The sequence below is a fragment of the Barbatula barbatula genome, assembly GCF_947034865.1.
Source record: "Barbatula barbatula genome assembly, chromosome: 8".
In the NCBI taxonomy this organism is placed as follows: Eukaryota; Metazoa; Chordata; class Actinopteri; order Cypriniformes; family Nemacheilidae; genus Barbatula; species Barbatula barbatula.
Genome location: NC_136771.1, coordinates 16,921,929 through 16,942,941, shown reverse-complemented (window position 1 = coordinate 16,942,941; position 21,013 = coordinate 16,921,929). Strand labels below are relative to the sequence as shown.

At 40.0% G+C, this 21,013-nt stretch overlaps 2 protein-coding genes across 4 annotated transcripts in view; both read left to right on the top strand.

Moving 5' to 3' along the window:
* The first annotated feature begins 764 nt into the window (after positions 1 to 764).
* mnd1 (meiotic nuclear divisions 1 homolog) lies at positions 765 to 15,839 on the top strand. Its single transcript, XM_079463441.1, has 8 exons — positions 765 to 839; positions 1,852 to 1,917; positions 2,126 to 2,183; positions 3,681 to 3,829; positions 3,974 to 4,048; positions 4,179 to 4,293; positions 12,829 to 12,873; positions 14,978 to 15,839. The coding sequence occupies exons 1-8, from the start codon at positions 837 to 839 to the stop codon at positions 15,082 to 15,084; spliced, it is 618 nt and encodes a 205-aa protein (XP_079319567.1). The 5' UTR covers positions 765 to 836; the 3' UTR covers positions 15,085 to 15,839.
* A 417-nt stretch (positions 15,840 to 16,256) lies between these two features.
* tmem131l (transmembrane 131 like) overlaps positions 16,257 to 21,013 on the top strand; it is a 42,267-nt gene continuing 37,510 nt past the window's right edge. The window contains exons 1-2 of one of the 3 annotated variants that reach the window (XM_079463387.1): positions 16,257 to 16,600; positions 17,292 to 17,362. In XM_079463387.1, the coding sequence (XP_079319513.1) occupies positions 16,492 to 16,600; positions 17,292 to 17,362 (180 nt within the window). In that variant the 5' untranslated portion in view covers positions 16,257 to 16,491. The remainder of the gene's footprint in view (positions 16,601 to 17,291; positions 17,363 to 21,013) is intronic. The other 2 variants (XM_079463389.1, XM_079463388.1) reach the window with 2 other exon arrangements.

The window sequence follows — 21,013 nt, the reverse complement described above, 5'->3', positions numbered from 1 at the left end:
ATAATTGTATACAATGTTACAACTTAGGCACACTGGTCAGTGGAAAGTACCTAGGTTTTCTGTGCCTCATCCTCTGAACTTTATTAGTAACTGGCCTCAGGCCTCTAGGTCTCAGACATTACTGGATTTTATATTGCTGTATAATGTTCAAAAATACTCTTAAACATGCTTTTTAAGTGCATTTATGTAAAGTATCATTGAACATGTACAATGATTGTAACATTAAGTCATTACATCATCTGTATAATTCATTCGTATACAATCATCTTTGGATAAATGAGGTTTCAGATCATATTACTAATACTCCTAAATATTCTAATGTTCCTATGAATACTTCTTAATACTGTTTTAGTATATATTAAGTATATTATGACTGTGGTAAATAACAGTGCGCCTTGCATGTAAAATCAGCATCAGATCATCTAAAAACAACCCAGAAATTACACAATAATCACAGTTGCACGAATTATGTATGTCGAATAATTTACGCATATTGTTTACTTTTATTACAGCGCAAACACTTGCCAGTGGCACTAGTGTGCCTGGCAGCATGAAGGCCGTACAGAAAACGGAGCAATTTGACCAATCAGAAGAAAGGAGGCTTTCACATGTACAAATGAAATATTGATGCCATAAACCGATTTGTAACGAATATGAGATATTTGGCCAAAATCTGGAAATGAGTCGTATTTGTATTTCTTGTCGAAGAAACAGAAAGCACACAGACCGATCATAAATGTTTGCGCATGCGTCTGTTATACGGCTGCACCACGCATGCGTGCGCTGACAGTAGCTCGCGCCAAATTTAAGACTGTGACTGACTGAAAGCCTCAAACATGGTGAGAACGTAAATATGATGTTATTCTATACATTTCCATTATTGCGTAGAGGTCGTCGCTTACATGTCTAACAGTACTTCATAAAATGCTTTAAACTGATTGTTAAATCATTTGAATTTTGTCTTGTGGTTGGAGTTACGTGTCATTTCTGAACCCGTGTTATACATTCAATCAAATGTGTGACAGAGTTTTTGCGTGCTAAGGGTCTGGGTTTCGTAAGTTATTATGGATCCATGTATTCAGCAATGATAGTTTGTTAACCGGGGAGTAAACGAAATAAAACAATTTAACGTTACCCTGAAAGCGTTATAGATGTATGAAGTAACGTTACTCCGTTAAGTCTACATTCAAATGTTATAGTTTCTTGTCAATGCCAGAACATGTGAAAGAAAAACGTTTGCATTTTGGTCTAGCCACGTCTAAGTTCACTTCACGTTAGCTGCACCACACTCAAAATATGATTTAGTGATACCAATACTATAACGTTACAGTCTTACGTCAAATGACTTTATAGCAGGTCACCTGCTCATTTAGAAATCTCTTTAATGGCACACAAGCTTCAGAGTTATGATGTCATTGTTGTGGGTAAACACACACGTGCTTCTGCAGCAGAACCACCCGGCAAATGCAAGCTAGCATTATCCATCATAAGAAACTTTTGTCTTAGGAATAGTTAGTGTTTAGTTTGAGGCATTGAATGTGGTTGTAAAATTGTTGTAATACATAACCATATGAAGCTTTTCTGTATGCTGAATAAAATATTACATGTTTCAGTTTTGTGGTAACTAAATATGTTGCTTAAAATGAAAGGAGGTCATAGGTAACAATAAAAAGGCTTATTCATATAGTGGCAGCTGTGGAGCCAGAAAAATAGAACATTATTAAAGGCAATTTTATCTAGTTGAATGATTTAGGACACTGAACACGTAATTCATACCCGTGAAGGTAAGGATTTGTATTGATTTGCATATAAAAGTGGCTCTAACAAAGTTTTTATTTATAATCCACATAGTCTAAAAAGAAAGGACTTAGCTTGGAAGAAAAAAGAAGTCGTATGATGGAAATATTTTTTGAAACTGTAAGTATGCTTTATTTAACATACAAATATTTTCATGAACCTGCTTTATGGTTATATGTGTGAGGTATGTTCATACCTCACAATATTTATTTTTGACTGGTAATTATTACTGCATTGTGAAAAGTAATTAAGAGACAAAGTCATTTTAATGAGTCTGTCCATTGGACTGAAACTTGAAGGGATGACATTTCTTTTCCCTTGATATCAGAAAGATGTGTTTCAGCTGAAGGACATCGAAAAAATAGCCCCCAAATCCAAAGGAATAAGTAAGTACGACTAATCTGCAATTATTTCCGTTCTTTACAAGAGAAATGAAATCCAGTGTAACTGAATTATCTAGTTTTTAAGGTCAGTACATGAAGCTATGCTTTTTAAAAGATCTGTGTGAGTGTAATAAAGTTAGTAATAATTAGAAAACAAGATCGATGACTTGTTTGGTATGATGTTATTATGTGTTTGATTAATGACTGTATTTGCCCTTAACAATCCATTAAAGGGCTAGTGTGTATTGTTTTGTAGGATCTGTTGACACAAATGCAATACAATATACACAACACATTACATTATGTAAGGTCTTTATACACTTCTGAAGAAATAGTTATGTTTTTATTACCATAGAATAATCTATTTCTATTTACATACACTTCGGGGTCTCTTGCATGGAATTCACCATGTTGTTTCTACAGAAGCCCTGAATGGACAAGCTGCTCTACAGACGTGTTTTGAAAAACAATTTTTGTCTTTATCCTTTCAGAAAACCTTTTTCATTTTTTTCTAATTTTGGTTCCCAGAATGCTTTGCATGAGGTTGTTATTTTATAGTTGTTTTTCTATAAGGATAAAGACTTGTTAATGTTTAATGATCATTTATCTTTGAACAAACTGTTGCAAGTAAATTACATAAATGTAAATCTACAGTAAGTTACTGGCAAACCGCTGCCAGAAATACTGTAATTTCTACACAGAATATTTTAACAGTGTAGGTAGCTGCAGAGATGACGTATTTTTGTATGCAAAACCCGGAAGCGAGTTAGCATTTTAGGACTTCCGGTTCCATCATTGAATGGTTTTTTGTTAAATCGCCTGAAATAAGGTCTGTGGTAAACAAAACCTCAAAATATTTTCTCCTTTAATTCTATGACATGAAACACAACAATAATAACCCGCTTGTGATTTTTTAAAAAGTCTTATTGTGTCTTAAAAACGACGGTTGCTAACAAGTTGCTTAAAGCGAAAAAACGACTTCCTTTGGCAGGGATGTTACACGTCATCACGCATATAAAGCTCACAAATAATTAAGCATGGACATAAATCTCTTAAAACGTAGATGCGGATTCATTCACTCAGCAATTACTTACCAGGGAACACAGTTTTAGTTTAATTTGAAAGAGTTGTCAGAGGCTTGGTGGTGGTGACGTTGATATCAAGTGACCTTAGTGCATTCTGTTTATAGCATCAAGTTAGCTTTTTACCTCTTGATTTATATTAATTATTTTACCCTTATAACTTTTTTTAAATCCATGCATTTATTACTTTGTTGTATCTATAGTTAACATTTACTTTTTATTAGTTTTTCAGTTGAAACCACTGTTAAAAAGCTTATTTTTTTAGTCAATGCGTAATTGTGTTTTTGCAAATAATATTTGAGAAGTTAGACTGATACAAGTTTTAAAAAAGAAAATGTTTTTGTTGCTGCTGCGGTGTTACTACTATAGTCTAGTGGAAGAATCCTTACAAGAGGGGTTATTTCATGTTTATTTTCAGCTCCAATGTCGGTAAAAGAAGTGTTGCAGAGTCTGGTAGATGATAACATGGTCGACACAGAAAGAGTTGGCACATCGAACTATTACTGGGCTTTTCCCAGCAAGGCCCTGCATGCCCGTAAATGTAGACTGGAAGAGCTGGAAAGACAGGTGAAGCTTTCTCTGATATTGTTACACTAGTCCAAATTGGTGTTTAGTTAAACAGGTTGTTGTAGAACTTTATTTTTTTTATTGTAACAGAAGTTACAATGAGTGGATTTTTTTATGTATAAATCCTTTTCTCTCTGTGTGTAGTGTGAAGAAGGAAAGCAGCGCAAAATAGCCCTTCAGCAGGCGGCTGACAAAGCCAAAGTTGGGCGTGAAATTAACGTGCGTGTTGACTTCTCTGTCTCTCTAACGAACCATATTATATTTACTTTAAGCTTAGCACGTCTATCAAGGTGATTTTTATATGATTTGTTTAAGAGTTCTGTTCTGACTGATGTTTGTGATTGTATAGGAGGAAAGAGAATCTCTTCTGAAGGAGCTTGGGGCATTGAAAGACCAAAGAGATCAGATGAAGGCTGAAGTGGAGAAGTACAAAGAATGTGATCCGGAGGTGGTGGAGGAGATTCGTGAGTAAACACCTCTGATCTGTGTCCACATTTCAAATGTTTTATGGATAGATTAAACTCAGACAAAATAAGCACAGAGGAGACTGTTTACATTCAACTCACTCTATGATGCCAGCAGGTGCTGTTTGCTAAAAAAAATGAGGTTGAGTTTTGGTCACACAAATGGATGTCTTTGCCTACTGCATCACATCTTACAGATTTTTAAAGACGCTGTTTACACGAGACTGTTTTCAAGAGACTGTTTTCAAGGAAAAACTGTTAACTTTGTATTTGTTTTGGCTGTTCATTTACACGAAAACTTTTGGGTGACTGAAAACGCGAACGTGTCTCAAAGTTTTGGAAAACGGCGGCATTATCGTTTTCTTGTAAACTCTGAAGGCTGCGTTTTTAAAAACCGATGACATCATACGCATGTGCGATAAGGATAAAGTATAGTCCGGCCGTCCGTGCGCGACGTAATTTTCATCATCAGGAGGGTCTGCGGTCCTCAGCACACTCTGTCCGCGTGCAGCCCATTTTTTGAGACTGCACTAATGGAACGTGTACAACAGCGCATGTGCTGAGTCCACTCGGTGACGTGCTGCACACATGTGTGGAACTCGTCTATCCGCTGACATTGCAAGCACATTTCCACACTGCAGACACAGCTGTCAAAGCTTGTGCTCTTGTTAACGAAACTTGTGTAGAGTTGATCGGAAATGATCAAGCATATCGTTGTCACGAAATGGCTTAGGACAGAACCCAGATGCAGGAAGACGAAGGGTTAACGTAAACAAACTTTTATTAAATGAAACATCCACAATGGGAAAAACATGAACCAAAAAACAAGGCAAACAAACACCTCCCACGAGGAGGAGAAAACAAGGGTATTAGGAAAAATGAACTAATAAGTATACAAACTGGAACAACATGTAATCCAATGACGGACATCAGCATTGGGCATAGAGACAAGAGACAATAGATAAAGACAATGCACCAACACTCAACAGAGAGAAAACTGAGACCATATAAAGGGAGACACTAACGAGGAGTGATTACATGGGGAGAGTGGTGACAGCTGATGGGAATGAAACCCTAACGAGGTGAATGAAACCCTAATGAAATTACAGGACATAGGAGGGTGGGGCTGAGAGACATAACAGGAAGACACGTGGCATCACGTAACAACATAAAGCCACATGTCTCCACACATAACAAAACAGAAACCCGAAAGACGTGGCAATGTCATGACTCTGCCCAGGGAGCTTGAAAGCTCGAGACAGGAAGGACAGAGTCCTAACATTACCCCCGCCCCCAGAAACGCCCCATGGCGTCTCAAGGGAGAAACTTCAGCGGGCCAAAACACCAAAGCACAAAGACAAACACCACAAGCACAACACAGAACAAACTAAGGGGAACATAAGGGAGGCTATGAAGGGGTTCGGGTGGGTCAACAAAAACAACAAACATGGGAGGGGGGGTGGGGGAATGGGAGGCCAAACCTTGGGGACACCAGAAAAGGGTGGGACAGGTTGAGGAGACTTGAAACAACCGGACGAGACCGGCGGGGACTTGAAGCAGCCGGACGAGACCGGTGGGGACTTGAAGCAGCCGGACGAGACCGGCGGGGACTTGAAGCAACCGGACGAGACCGGCGGGGACCTGAAGCAACCGGACGAGACCGGCGGGGACTTGAAGGGGCTAGGGAGAGGTGTGTGTCCAAGGGGGGAAAAAGCTTGAGGTGATGCTGGCCGGAGAACTGGCTGAGGCACCGGCTGGAAGGCCACCTGCGGAAGGGCAGGTCCGGCCGCCTGCGGAAGGGCAGGTCCGGCCGCCTGCGGAGGGGCAGGTCCGGCCGCCTGCGGAGGGGCAGGTCCGGCCGCCTGCGGAGGGGCAGGTCCTGACGCCTGCGGAGGGGCAGGTCCTGACGCCTGCGGAGGGGCAGGTCCGGCCGCCTGCGGAGGGGCAGGTCCTGACGCCTGCGGAGGGGCAGGTCCTGACGCCTGCGGAGGGGCAGGTCCTGACGCCTGCGGAGGGGCAGGTCCTGACGCCTGCGGAAAGGCAGGTCCTGAAGCCTGCGGAAAGGCAGGTCCTGAAGCCTGCGGAAAGGCAGGTCCTGAAGCCTGCGGAAAGGCAGGTCCTGAAGCCTGCGGAAAGGCAGGTCCTGAAGCCTGCGGAAGGGCAGGTCCTGATGCCTGCGGAAGGGCAGGTCTGGCTGCCTGCGGAAAGGCAGGTCCTGAAGCCTGCGGAAAGGCAGGTCCTGAAGCCTGCGGAAAGGCAGGTCCTGAAGCCTGCGGAAAGGCAGGTCCTGAAGCCTGCTGAGAGGCAGGTCCTGACGCCTGCTGAGAGGCAGGTCCTGACGCCTGCTGAGAGGCAGGTCTGGATGCCTGCTGAAGGGCAGGACTGGATGCCTGCTGGATCGCCCACTGGAAGGCCGGCTGTGAAACCGGGTGAAGAACCGGCAGGAGAACCGGCTGGGCTGGTTTACGTGCCCCCCTCCGTTGCCTCTTCCTCTTCTGCCGAGCCAATCTCCTGGTAGTCGGCTGGAGGAATGAGGTGAAGGACGGGGCTGGCTCCGCGTTGGAGGCCTCCGAAGAGGACCCCCAGGACTCTCTCCTTCCACGCTTGCCCTGAAGACTGGTAGGTGGTGAAGAGGTTGCAGGGTCCGAGGCTGATGGTGCGGTGGTGGTCACCACCCCAAGCTCCAGGGTGTGATCCTCGGGGATGGGGCCCAACGGAGAAGACAACCTCGGACAGACGGAGACACTGGGCTCCGGTCGGCTCATGGCGAACTGGAGCACACCCTCGAAGCCAAGCGGTCTCAGCCTCATCATCTCCGCAGGCGATAGGGGGACCCTCAGTCCGCTGTTGAACGCCGCCGTCACCTCTTCCTCCCCGAAGAGCTCCTCCACTGCGGCTTCCAGGAACCTGTCCAGGTACTCGTCCCGGTCCAAGTTCCCCTGGCGAATGCTGGAGAGGGGACCAGGCTGGCGAGGCCTTGCAGGGAAAATCGCCACCTGCTGGGTTCTTATAGGTTGGTGCATTCTGTCACGAAATGGCTTAGGACAGAACCCAGATGCAGGAAGACGAAGGGTTAACGTAAACAAACTTTTATTAAATGAAACATCCACAATGGGAAAAACATGAACCAAAAAACAAGGCAAACAAACACCTCCCACGAGGAGGAGAAAACAAGGGTATTAGGAAAAATGAACTAATAAGTATACAAACTGGAACAACATGTAATCCAATGACGGACATCAGCATTGGGCATAGAGACAAGAGACAATAGATAAAGACAATGCACCAACACTCAACAGAGAGAAAACTGAGACCATATAAAGGGAGACACTAACGAGGAGTGATTACATGGGGAGAGTGGTGACAGCTGATGGGAATGAAACCCTAACGAGGTGAATGAAACCCTAATGAAATTACAGGACATAGGAGGGTGGGGCTGAGAGACATAACAGGAAGACACGTGGCATCACGTAACAACATAAAGCCACATGTCTCCACACATAACAAAACAGAAACCCGAAAGACGTGGCAATGTCATGACTCTGCCCAGGGAGCTTGAAAGCTCGAGACAGGAAGGACAGAGTCCTAACAATCGTAGTCGATCCCTGACACATTAGACTTCTGTCTTCTGTTGGACAGGAAGTTCTGTGATTTCTTAAAAATGTATTTAATTGATTTCGCAATGGGATACTCATGACACTCATCATTTCTCTTAATTCGATCACTTCTTGATTTGCTCATTTCTGCCTCAGATGTCATAATATGTCCTCTTAGTAGTTAATGCTGTATTTAACACCTGACAGTTTGCAACATTCTTTAAACCCTGAAGCAGAACCAGCTAGAAGCTTTGTGCCATAATTCGGCTTGGTTAAATCCTGAAGGGCTTCAATACATTTTATATTTAGCATCTTTTTATTACACAGAAGCTAAATTTGCTCCTTTTTGTTCTGCCAAACATACAACATAGAACGGCAGTTATTGTGTCTTTCCTGATTTGTTTCACGGTGATGGCCGAATTTCACCATTAAAAAAAGCCACAAAGACCCTAGAAAAGGCTCCGTTACTGCGCATGGAATAGAACTGTCGCAATCTATACAAAATTAAAAGTTTAAAGAGTCATCTTATCAGAGACTAACACACACTAGTTTTTTATCTTGCAAAATCTAGATAAAAATTCATAATCAAGGCTGTAGTGGTGAGAGGCTTTCGGTGCAACCTAAAACAAAAGCGGCATGTAAGTTAACGGAGTCGCACCGGACGAGAAGTGTCGTGTTGTGAAGAGCTGACAGGATGAGTACATTCTGTATGCCCAAGCTCAAATTCCAAGTCTACACCTGATGCAAGTTGGACCAAGTTAACATATCTATGTTATTTTTATTAAACAATGTGGTGTTTTAACATTATTTAGCTAATTGGCACTATATCATGTTGATAAATCCATTATGGTTTGTTATGAAAACAATCAGTGTGGAAACAAAAAGCATGTGATCTGTGTGCCCAAGCTCTTAAAGGGACGGCAGCAAAATAAACATCTCTGTTTAACTGCTCACCAAACAACAATAAAAGAAACAAAATACACTTACTGCTCCTGACTGATTAACTTTTAATATGGTTTGATATATATTTCATGTATACTGTGAAGACTATGAAGTGTTATTTTATATTTGACTCCTTTATTCAGTTTCCATACCTATTAACCACTGTTAGACCAACTTAAGACCTAAAAAACACTGATAATTACTAAATGTATTACTTACATTACTTACACTGTCTTTGACTATATGAAATGTTTGTGAGGCTAATAGTTTTATGTTATTATAACCTTATTTTTTTAAGAAAACAACAAACAAATAAATAGAGAATATTATTTATTTATTACTTTTTTGTTGTAGGATAAGTAAAAATTTTGGCAGAGCCAGTAAAAATGTAGAAATTAATGAATGTATAATAATCGCCCTTATCATGCAACCGAATCGTCCTAACAAAATCTATAATCGTTGTATCCCTATTCCCAAGTTGATTCAGCTTTGAATATTTCTCGATTCACTCCAGTCAGTCCTCTGATCAGTCGTGAAAAATTATCTCAACGCAGGCGCTGGTGGAGATAAAGACTCAAGTCTATTTAGAGAAAATAGCATTTGTAACCTCGCAGTCCTGTCTTTCTAACAACCGCTCTACAGTTTAATGAATATAAATCAATTACATCAAAACAAATGAGATCAAATATGTTGAAATACAGTATATAGATGAATGCAGATCTACATTTAACACGTCTGACTAAACTTGGGCTTTTTGGAAAAGGGGCGAAAGTGCACTGCTGTGGAAAGGAAACATGTGTTCCGTACAGGATACACAAGAAATGAGACAGTACTTGCGAAACGGAATGTGACAATAATCATTTAACCTTGATTATTTTGTTTTTTAGTAATGTTCTAAGCCTAAACTAAAATTTTAAATACATTATGATTAATTTCACTGCTATAACTATATTTAGAGTAAGAATGCCAGTGAACTTAATGTTTGTGAACATTAAACTATTTTCATTTTTTTGTATAACCGCAAACAATGTACTGCAAGCTGACTCACCTTTGCGGCTAAAAAATACTTTTATTTACGGACTAGTTCTGAAAACTTGCAAGAGGGTTCCCACTCTTCTTCAATCCCAGAGAAGTGCAAATTCAATTATGCTTGAGCTATAATAATATATGGTTTATCAAAGTTACAACAAATGTGTATTTGATAAGAATTGGAGTACACCAGCAGGTTATGCATCAAGCAAACGGTAAATATAATAATATACATTATGTTGGATTAAACCAATAGTAAATAAGTTTATTTTCAACTACGTTCATTTCAAGAATAATTTCATTAGTTATTATCATGCTGGTGTATTCCTACACACGTTAGAGATCTGCATCTGTTAGAAACCGCTTTGTACCTTCATTGTGAATATAACAGTAATAATAATCTAGGACTAGGACATTTTGTGCTTTTACTTAAGCCACTCTTTGGTTGTCTTGGCAATATGTTTTGGGTCTTTGTCATGTTAAAGGCACATCCACCACCCATCTTCAGTGATCTAGTTAAGCGGAGGAGGTTCTTGCCCAATATTTTATGGTACATGGGCCTGTCCCTCAGCCCCTCAATGCGGTGAAGTCATCCTGTACCCGAGCAGAGAAAAAGCCTTAAAGCATAATATTTCCAACACCGTGTTTCTCTGTAGGGATGGTGTTCTTTGGGTCATAGTCAGTATTTCTCTCCCTCCAAAAAGAGGACTCAATTTTCTTCCCGTTTGACCACAGCATTTTCTCCAAAGCCTTTTATGAATCATTCTGATGTTCATTGCCAAACCTCAGACAAGCCAGTTGGGACTTCTTGGGGAGGAGGACCTTATGGGTGCCTCAGGATTTCAGTCTATTGTGGCACAGCGTGTTACCAATGGTTTGCTTGCTAACTGTTGTCCCAACTGTGTTGAACTCATTAAAAAGATTATTCCATGGAGTTCTGGGCTGATCTTTAACCTTTCCCATGATCATCTTTACCCCATTGGGAAAATCTTGCAGGGAGCTTCAGACCATGGACAATTGATAGTTATTTTGTATTTCTTCTATTTCCAAATAATAATAAATTATCATCCAGCTGTTGTCGCATTCTAACCAAGCCTTTGTCTGTAGCCTATTCAAGGTTTGTGCAGGTCTACAATCTTGTCCCTGACATCCTTTGAAACGTATTTGGTCTTGACCATGGTGGTGGAGAGGTTGAAATGAAAGATGCAGATTCTGTTGGCAGGCATCCTTTATATACATAACAAGCTGACTTGGGAGTACTTTCTTTAAGTCACAGCACTAATCTGTGGTCCATATAGGCACATAACAAATCTATGGAGCCAGAATTCTTGCTGCGTGGTAGGGGATCAAATACTTATTTCACTGACTGAAATGCAAATCAATGTATTCCTTAATATAACATATTTTCTCCTTATTTTCTTTATATTCTGTCTCTATCAGTTAAAATAAACCTACCAAAAATTGTAGACCCTTAATTTCTTTGTAAGCAGGCAAACGTACAAAATCAGCAGGGAATCAAATAATTATTTCCTTCACTGTTTGTCTCTGACTGCATGTACCCTTTGTTTACAGCCTTCTGAAATGGCCCTTTGTGAAGAGAGACAGACGTTCCTTGGTTTGCAATGTCCTTAAAAATGGTAACCTTTTCCCAAAGTGCCCGTTGAGGGCACAAAAACACAGTTTGAATTTGACCAATTTGCTGTTGATGAAAGTGTGATGCAAAAAATACGTAAGGTAAGGTGTTGCAAAGGTAGCTCTGCTCTTTGAAGGTTGGACTTGTTTCATCTATGCAGTCATAGCTTGTCTTAACTTGCTTGTTGTTGCAGTGGAGGCGGTGTTGATGTAAGCTGTATTGCTTATAACATCATTATTAGAGGTGATGATGAAATGATAGTGTAAACATAAACAAGGATGTGTCTGTATCACACCGGGGGTTCAGCTGTTCTCTAGCAATAAATCCACTTAAATATTTTGCGGCTCTTTATTATCAGTGTTTATGAAGCAGAAGTTTATATTTACAGGGTGACCTGATTTGTGTTGATTGTTCGTTTTCCACTTTAGTGACTGAGGGCTCCTAACCACTTATCACAAGGTTGCTGGTACGAGTCCCAGTCGGCACCCAGGGGATGTTTAGTCAGTATGAGGGCTAATGATGTTGTGCCTTTGAGCAGGACACATAACCCTGATTGCTTCAGGGGCGCTAAACATATCAATGTTTTCATCAGACTTTGTGGATGTGGTTTTAAAAGAGAATTTAAAGTGCAATTAAAGTTTGTGTGTTCATGTGCACAGAACAGACTTGATCGAACCTTCATATCATATTCCATCCACAGTGTTGCGATTTTAAAAGAAATGCCGACTGTTGACTTTTCAGCCAAGTGTGCAATGCTTTGGACTGCATGCATCTACTATTCTTATGTCAGGGCGCACAGGGAGGACACAAGGCACTTTCAATGCGACTGGGCAGATTAATGTGTTTTTTTCAGATTTCATATAATCCAAAACCTTGGAATGGCTTTCGAGCATTTGTTAATCTAGCCCTGAAATTGAAGTGGTCTGGGCAGCACATTCAGTATGATTATATATCAGTGTGTCCGCTAACTGTCTAAGACGTAAATCTATGGACTCAATGAAAAAGGGGACCAGCTTGTGTGATTTATAACCATCTGCAGAGCTTTTGGTTAGCTGTGCAGATCCATATGATTTGTGCGCAGAGTTTTACCAAAGGACAGGTTGCATTCAGCAAACATTGAAGTTATCGAAGTTCTATAAGACTTGATCCTGTAGTTTAACCGGTTAAGCAACTGCTTGACATCAGCAATGCAAAAGCAATAATGGGTTCAATTACCATGAATTAAATTTATAGAAACTATGCATCCGATGCAAAATAAGTAACTTTGCTAAAAACTGAAAGTGTATATGTAACCCAACAAGCCTGACCTTGCTAACATACCCCTGCTTTATCTAGGTAAAGCCAACATTGCAGCAAAGGAGGCAGTGTCTAGATGGACAGGTAAGTCTTTTGCATACACAAAACTAAAAATAAAGCAAGCCAGTAAATCTCTTTGCTAATGAAAGTCACGTGAAACATCTATAGAAGGCCCTGACAATCTAGTCTTGCATGCACTAATACTGCAGTTTAGCAAAAATTTTATCTATTTTATCAATTATTTAATATTGTAGCTCTTAAAGCGTCTTAAAGCATTTGTTGACTCTTTTTTTTGTTGACACTATAGCTTAAAAGTTACTATTTTGTTCATGGTTTGATCTTTTAAGCAAGGTTTTTGCAGAATGCTGCAGACACAGATTTGTATTTCACTAACATTTCAGGATGGAAATTCCTTTATGTACTTAACTACTAAACTTCCAGATGAAGAGTGTACAAAAACATTTGTACTGTTATGTTTGGGAATACAGCAGTCATGCTGGATGGGGAGGGTTTAGGGTTGAGTCAATATTCGGTTTACATTCAACAGATCAGATTTCAGCCCAGAGCTATACACAACTTACATACTGCACTAAAGAGGGCACGCACGCACACTTGGTAATATGCAATGTCTTTGTAAATGCAGTTTAGCTTTAGTTCAGTTATCTGCCTCGATCTCAGGCTTTTCTCTCAGGAAACTGGTCAACATCTGTGGACGCCCTGGGGCTTATGTTGTTACGTTCCTTTGCCTGTTTTCATTGCTGTTGATAGTCCTGTTTACTGCATATAAAACAGGTTGTGTCATTGTTGGATTGTTGTTTAAAGTTAAAATATTATCCAATTAAGGGTTCATTGTTTTTGTATTGTACTGAATAAAATGCAGTCCCAGAGGAAATCTCAATTTTTTCATGTTTTCCGGGCTGATTTTGGTGAGAAAAATGCTGAATTTGTTTGGAATTGATATGCAGATAGAAAGATATGTTAAATAAAGCTTATAGTTAAAACACATTTCTGCTCAAATCTGTGGAGGTTTCTAGAGTGCTGCAGAACAGTTTTCTTTGTGTGACATTTATAGTGCACCAAAAATGTGAGTGTGTCTGTTTTGAATTAAATCCAGTAAAACAAATACATACTTTTTTGGCTGCTCAATCTTGCAGAGTATAATATCTTATTTGAATGTAAAAGGCATCTGTTCTTCTGTAATGTAATTACATATTACTCCGAGTAATTGTACAATTGGGCATTTTTACTTCTGGGTCGGACCTACAGAGAAGCCTATGCAGAGACAATTGCCTGTCAACCCGGACAACAACGCACAAGTCCAAACAAAAACCGGCAGGTTGCCTATGGTTTCCTTTATACTTCTGCGTTGTTGTCTGCGTCGACATGCAATGACCACTAGGCGTCAGTGTCTGACGCGTGTGTTACTTGTGTAACCAAAACAAGAGCCAAAGAAGAAGCAGCTCGTTTGAGAAGCATTAGCAGTAATAGTGGCATGTAAACAGTCACTTTTTTTGCAGCTTGAGACGTTGAAGTCCCCATTAACCAGAAGTTGCGATCATTTTTACTTCCGTATTCTGACACATTTCCGAGTGAAAAGGATTTTCAAAAGAGAACATAAGTGGGCATGGCTTACGTTTTTCACTGCGAGTTGATTGGATGTGTAAAATTTTTTATTTTGAAATGAAAATTAAACTGGCAGCAGACTGACAGTTGAAGGGGAGGAGTTAACCGATGCGCCGGCCAAGCATCTTATTAATAATCATTTCAGGGCGGAAGTGAATTTTCAGATTTTAACTGAAGATTATGAGGGTATATGAATTTTTAAAATTACCCACATAGATAAGCTATTTACTTAAAAAATAACAATAGTAATTTTTAATTTCACTGGGACCTACAGAAGAATAAATAATTTTCTTTGATAATTCATTTGGAAATGCGTTTGATTAAACATGTAGCTACCACTGAGGTCTTTTACTCGAGGGAAGGGTTAAAAACGACCAATCACAGCGCAGCGAGTTGATTCATTGTTTCATTTTTAGAGATGTGCACATTAGGCTAGATGCTTAGAGCTACGCACAGTCGTAGGTCCTACGCTAGACTATAATTTACACTTAAGTCGGCTAGTTTTCAAAACTGATTAAAGTTGTCCCACTTAAATGTGTGATTTTATGCATTCTTTCTTTTTCAGATAATGTTTTTGCAATCAAATCCTGGGCGAAAAGGAAGTTTGGCTTTGAGAACAGCAGTTTAGACAAAGCTTTTGGAATACCAGAGGACTTTGACTATATCACCTAACTACCGAACCCCTCTCCTGGATATATTGATTAATAATTGATTTACCCCATCGTTTCACCACTACACAATCAATTGGCTCCTTTGTACTAAACAAGTTAATTTTAGAATTCAAATATCAGTTCCGTGTTCAACGTAAGGCTTTGAGTGGTTTGTCACAGGTTGGGAACATGGGAAAAGGGGTGAAAATTCTCAGTCTCCCAACCCCCACCCTTGAAATCTTAACCTTGTCTAGTCCAAGGCAAACTTCAAGATTGATTTGTCAGCATAAAAGGGTAAGCGACAGCGGAAATGCTCCTGGTGTGTAAATGGAGAAGATGATATGTTAACCCTTGACTGCTCCGAGGCACCCTATAGCCCAGACAGACTGTCTGGACACCTGTTGATAGAGAAACTGAGCTATGCTCAGAGGATTGAATTAAGGTCCATGTGAATGGCCAATTTAAAGTGATTAACCACGGTTAAGTTAAAAGAAGGGAAAAAGTTTTCATTTTGGGCATGTTTTTCAAATTGCACATTTTGTATATATGTTGTAAATATGAAAAATGATTTTCAACGGCTATGTGTGATCTGATTTAATAAATAAACTGTTATCACGCCAACTGTTTTTATCTTTCCTTTATTTGAGAAGTTATTTCAGCCAGACGTCCTGTAGATTTGCCCGCTTACTGGGTCTTCATATTTGTGAAAATATCCTCTTTATTTTTTTAAATGTCTTTTTGATTCCTAAAGGTTTAATAAAGACCTTGTGCATATTGCGACATCTCTTGTTATTGACATGCATCAACCTGTTTAGGCTATCAGAGCAATGCCTTTTTTGCAAGCAGAACCAGTGCTATTTTACAGATTTGAGTCTTTTGTTGTATTGCATTTTTTTTGCAATACATGACATAATTATTTTAAATACGTTTTGTTACTTTAGTGCATTTAAAGTAATGCAGCACATAGCAAGGCTAAACAGTGGGCGTAGCTTTGCCAGCAGTGGGCGTTACTGGTTTTGTTGTATTTGTTTTTCTTTAAAGCTTTTTTTATAAAATTTATGACATAGTATATATTTTGTAATTATAATATTTGTATTGCTGCTTTGACATATCATTTTCATGATGCTTGGATTTCATTGGCTATCGGTTTCGTTTTGTCTTGCAGTTAAGAAATGATCGATCATAACGATCGAAACGGCGTTTCATACATGTGTGAATGATCTCAATCCACGCTGCTAGCGTCGAGGGCAACATGACGCGCAGTACAGCATTTTCAGGTTGACGCGTCGCGTTATGCAGTGTTGTAGATCATATATGGTGTAAATGATGTTTCTGGCTCTAGTGGGCGCACACTCACACAGTTCGAGAGAGAGGAGGGAGGGTGTGATAAAGAGAAAGAAGTGAAGCCAGTGAGCTCAACACAGCCAGCATGGCGAGCCAAAGGGACTTCACGCACAGAAAAACATGGATTAATGTCCTTCTGCGACTCCTACAGCTCTTATTGCCCTACATTCAGCACGGAGGGGCTCAGTTTCAAGGTCTGGGAGTCCTATTTGTCGTATTTATTTAGTTAGCGAATGCAAGTGGAGCCTGAAAATGTCGGAGGAACTGCCGAAGGCTGACTTGACAAGTATTCAAGTGCAGTCGTTGAGCTAAAGCGTATAACGTTCAATGCCTTTACCTCATCTCTGATCTGACACCGCGTTTTAATCCGTCCATGTGCATTCGTTCGATTTATATTTCGATTAAATCGAATAAAAGGAAATGCAGCTCAGTTAGGGTTTTGTGCCATTTCCTGTGTCTATGCAATATGCTACAGTGCTCGGCGCTTCTAACGTTAGCTGTTATTCGTCGCAACTATGTGGAAACTCGCAAAACGTTTGTGCGTTATAATCACGAAGGACGCGTGAATGTATTGTAACATGAATGCGCATTTAGATGCGTTCCCGGCTGCATGTATTTGGATTGTTGACATGGTGCGAGCTCGGGACTAAAATAGCTTGCCCGTTTAATTTGACGCCTTTGTCAGCCAGCCTCTAGTGTTCACTCTTAAACTGCTGCAAACATACCAGTTAACACATACCATTCCAAACATGCAAACTGCGCTTATTTTACTGTTATGTCTGCGTTTTTGCGATTTTGTTTACAGACAACGGTCAGTGCGGGGATTTGTTGTTGGTCGTTTGCGCGATTTTCTGTATGTTTATGTCTTTGATTTTTCTTTTCAAGTTCTGACTCCGAGGTCCAGCGTGGTTGAAGTTTGGCAGGCAGAGGACGCAGACTTCTTCCTGCCGTCGCAGGTATGTAAACTGCTTAACATGTGACGTCATAAGATCGATGTTTTATTGCACCGTAAGTTTGCTTCGCTGTGAGCACGTGCGGGTAGCGCACTGCTATTGTTTCATTTTTGCGTTTGTAAAGACAGCTAAAATCTAAAAGGGCTTTAGTTTGTCTTTCTGAATGTGGTTTCGCACATGTTGTTTTATTTAGCGCTCGAGGGAAGGGCGATAGCTTGTTTAGGAAGGTGAAAATGTGTTTCCATCTGGAGGCGGGAAGAGCGAGGCATCTTTCCATGAGGAGTGTGGGATATCAGAATGGACCTAATGAATAATCACTTCACAGTTGTTTCGTACAGTCCCATCACGCTTTAAGTCAAAAATGTCATTAAATGTTTTCATGTTTGGCCTACTACAAATATGCTTTCAGGTCATAATGTGCATGCGCATCTTCTCTAACGTCAGTATATGTGTACATAACTGGTTAAGTGCTTCTTTGAGTCTGATGTAATGGTTATCTGCTGTGTTATCCTGACCTGTGTTTGCTGCTTTTGATATGTTTGCTGTGGGACGCTAGATACTAGTCCTTCGTGATGAAATACAGAAAAGCACAGTGTATTCCTATCTTTCAACTTGATAAGAGCAATGCAGGGATGTCTTGGACGTTTGCTCGGCGGCTGACACAAGATGTGGTGGATGTGAATGTTGCTTGTGATGTGACTAAAGTGGTTTTGTTCAGAGCGGGTACACAGACATGTGGTTGCTTCTTCCGAGGTTGACAGACAATTTGCCACTTAACAGTTGTGCAAGCGATCTGTTTTTGGTGGGGTATTTATGTTATGGCTTGAGAAGGGCCACAGTCAAAGGGGATGGAAAGTTCCATTTATAGTTCAACGTTTGTTTAAGTTTGACGGGCTGACAAAAGTGGAAATGATGTACTAGTATTGATGTTAGTTTAAAAATTGTACACATTAGGCGTATATTTTGTGTGCCACATGACTGAAATGTAACAATTGGTTCATTTAAATACATAGAACAAAATGCAATATAGGCATTGCATATATTAAGGCATTTTCGATGATGCTGACTGTATAATGGGGAAAGTTTTCATAGTCGGCTAAAGGGGAATATTAAAAGGGCTAGTTCACCCTAAAATCTCATAATTTACTCACCATTCCACCCAGATGTTGTATGAAATTGTGGCTGGCTGGGATGTGCTTGTTTTGGTATCCATATTACCAAATAAGCTCAAATTATTTAATGTTTTGCTTCAGAAGTTATGTAGTAACTCAGTGGAATTGTTTGGTTTACTTTCTTTGATGGATGTATGTATGTGCTTTTTGGAGCTTTAATATTTCTAAGATCGATTTAAGGAAGATGACAGACAGCAGGGTATTTTAAAATGATTTGTTTCTGTTTCAGTCATATACATCCAGGATGGCATTAGGGCGAGTATATTGAGAATTAGTTTATGGGTGGACTGTTCCTTATGAAACTGACCCTCCTCGAGCCGAGGGATATCTGAACCAAAGTCATGACCTGTAGCGACTGTCGCTAGAACACCTCTTGAGATTGGGTTGGGAGGATTACTGGAGATCTTTCACACATTATCTGGCCTTCTTTCCACATGCTGTTGAGCCCCTTGTCAGTACGCACTGCTGGGCTTCATAACATAAATGGAGAGTTACAGGAATAGTCATAGGAAAATAGGTTATTCTCTCTTATCGTGTCACAGATTTAGTTCAACAGGTCTGTTGATTTACCTTCCATAATGTCTAAACCAAAAAACAGATTAAATCCTTTTTTATTTAAACATAACTTTTAGGGGTGGGAATCGTTTGGTCCCTCACGTTACGACTCAGAATCGTTTCTTGATATACAAATTACCATGTATACGATTTAAGATATCATCGCGTCACATTTGCGTTCAGTCAGACTTGTGTGGGTAGTTTGGCTAACTACTCTTAGACTAACGAAGAGTATTGATGAGTATCGATTACCATATCTGACGAATAGGTCACTTCACTATTGTATGTTAATACAACCGAGTGCCCAGTAAAGCCATTCTCTTTGCTTTAATGTCTGACAGCAGAATATGTCAAGTACATAATCGTAATTAAACGCGACTCAGAGTCATTACTAGTGCTGTCTCTAAAACGGCAGTCACTTCCACGCATTGCCTCATCGTATGACAAAATTATCATACACAGGCATTAAGAGCGCTTCTTTTACCAATATTAGTGTATTAGTCCTGTGCAGAGCACCCAGAGCATCTGGCTGGGTAACAAACTGTGCATATTTACAGAAGTATGTTCATATTCTGTCAGCTGCGGTATTACGTTAGTAAATGAATGCACGGTTTCTCCCTGCCGCTCACTCACTGCACAGATGCAGAGAAAGACCATCCTAAAATTGTATTTAGTTGATCTTGCAGTTTAGTCCTACACGGCTGAATGTATTTGGATTTCTCTCTTTCTCTATTGCTCATTTACAGAATGCTTTCTAATAATAGTTATAAATACTAAACTGGAAATGAGTAGATTTGTCAGCATAGTCATCCAATCACATTAGAATGTGTACCTAACAGTCACCTGTAAGTGGTCTCTATATGCATTCATCGTATGGCTGGAGAACTATATTTAGTTCCCATGGAAACCTGGTTTTAAAAGGGCACTGAGACGGTCATCAGGTCATGGTTTAAAATCGTGGTTTCAATTCTTAATAAAATGGCTTTAGTACTATTCCATTCAATTCAATTTTATTTATATAGCGCTTTTCACAAAGCAGCTTTACAGGGGAAAATAAGAAACCGAAAAACACAAAAAAGGTTTATATAACAAGTTTATTCTAGTAAATAATATCTAATAAATGCAGTCTCCCGGTGGTTTTTTTAGCATATTATTCATTAAGTGAATACTTGGCTGAAAAGATGTGTCTTTAATCTAGATTTCAATTGGGCGAGTGTGTCTGGAATTGCCTTCCCAACCCTACTTAAGGGTCAGAGTTTGGGTGCTACGTATGAGAAAGCTCGACCCCCCCTTTGGTGGATTTAATTATTCTAGATGTTATCAAAAGTCCTGAGTTTTGAGATCTTAGAGAGCGTGATGGGTTGTAGTGTGATAGAAGCTCTGTTAGGTAGGTAGGGGCTAAACCCTTTAAGGCTTTAGAAGTGATTAAAAGAACTGGAAAGTCAATACGACACTTAATGGGTAGCCAGTGAAGGGTTGATAACATTGGCGTTATGTGATTGTATTTTCTGGACCTGGTAAGAACTCTGGCAGCTGCATTCTGAACTAACTGTAGTTTGTTTATTGATGATGCAGGACAACCACTAAGTAGCGCATTAAAGTAGTCAAGTCTTGAGGTCACAAATGCATGAATAAGCTTCTCTGCGTCAGCAACACAATTTGCAGGTTATAATTCAAAATATTCGGTTTATGTGCGTTTTGTCCGATAAGTAATATTTCTGTTTTATTAGAATTTAAAGAAGGAAATTACAAGTCATCCAATGTTTTATATCTTTGATGCACTCTGCCATTTACGATTGCTGGGAGTAATCATCTGGTCTTGATGAGATATATAGCTGAGTATCATCTGCATAGCAGTGGAAGCTCATCCTATGTTTTCTAATAATGTTTCCAATGTGCAACATGTATATGGAGAATAGCAAGGGTC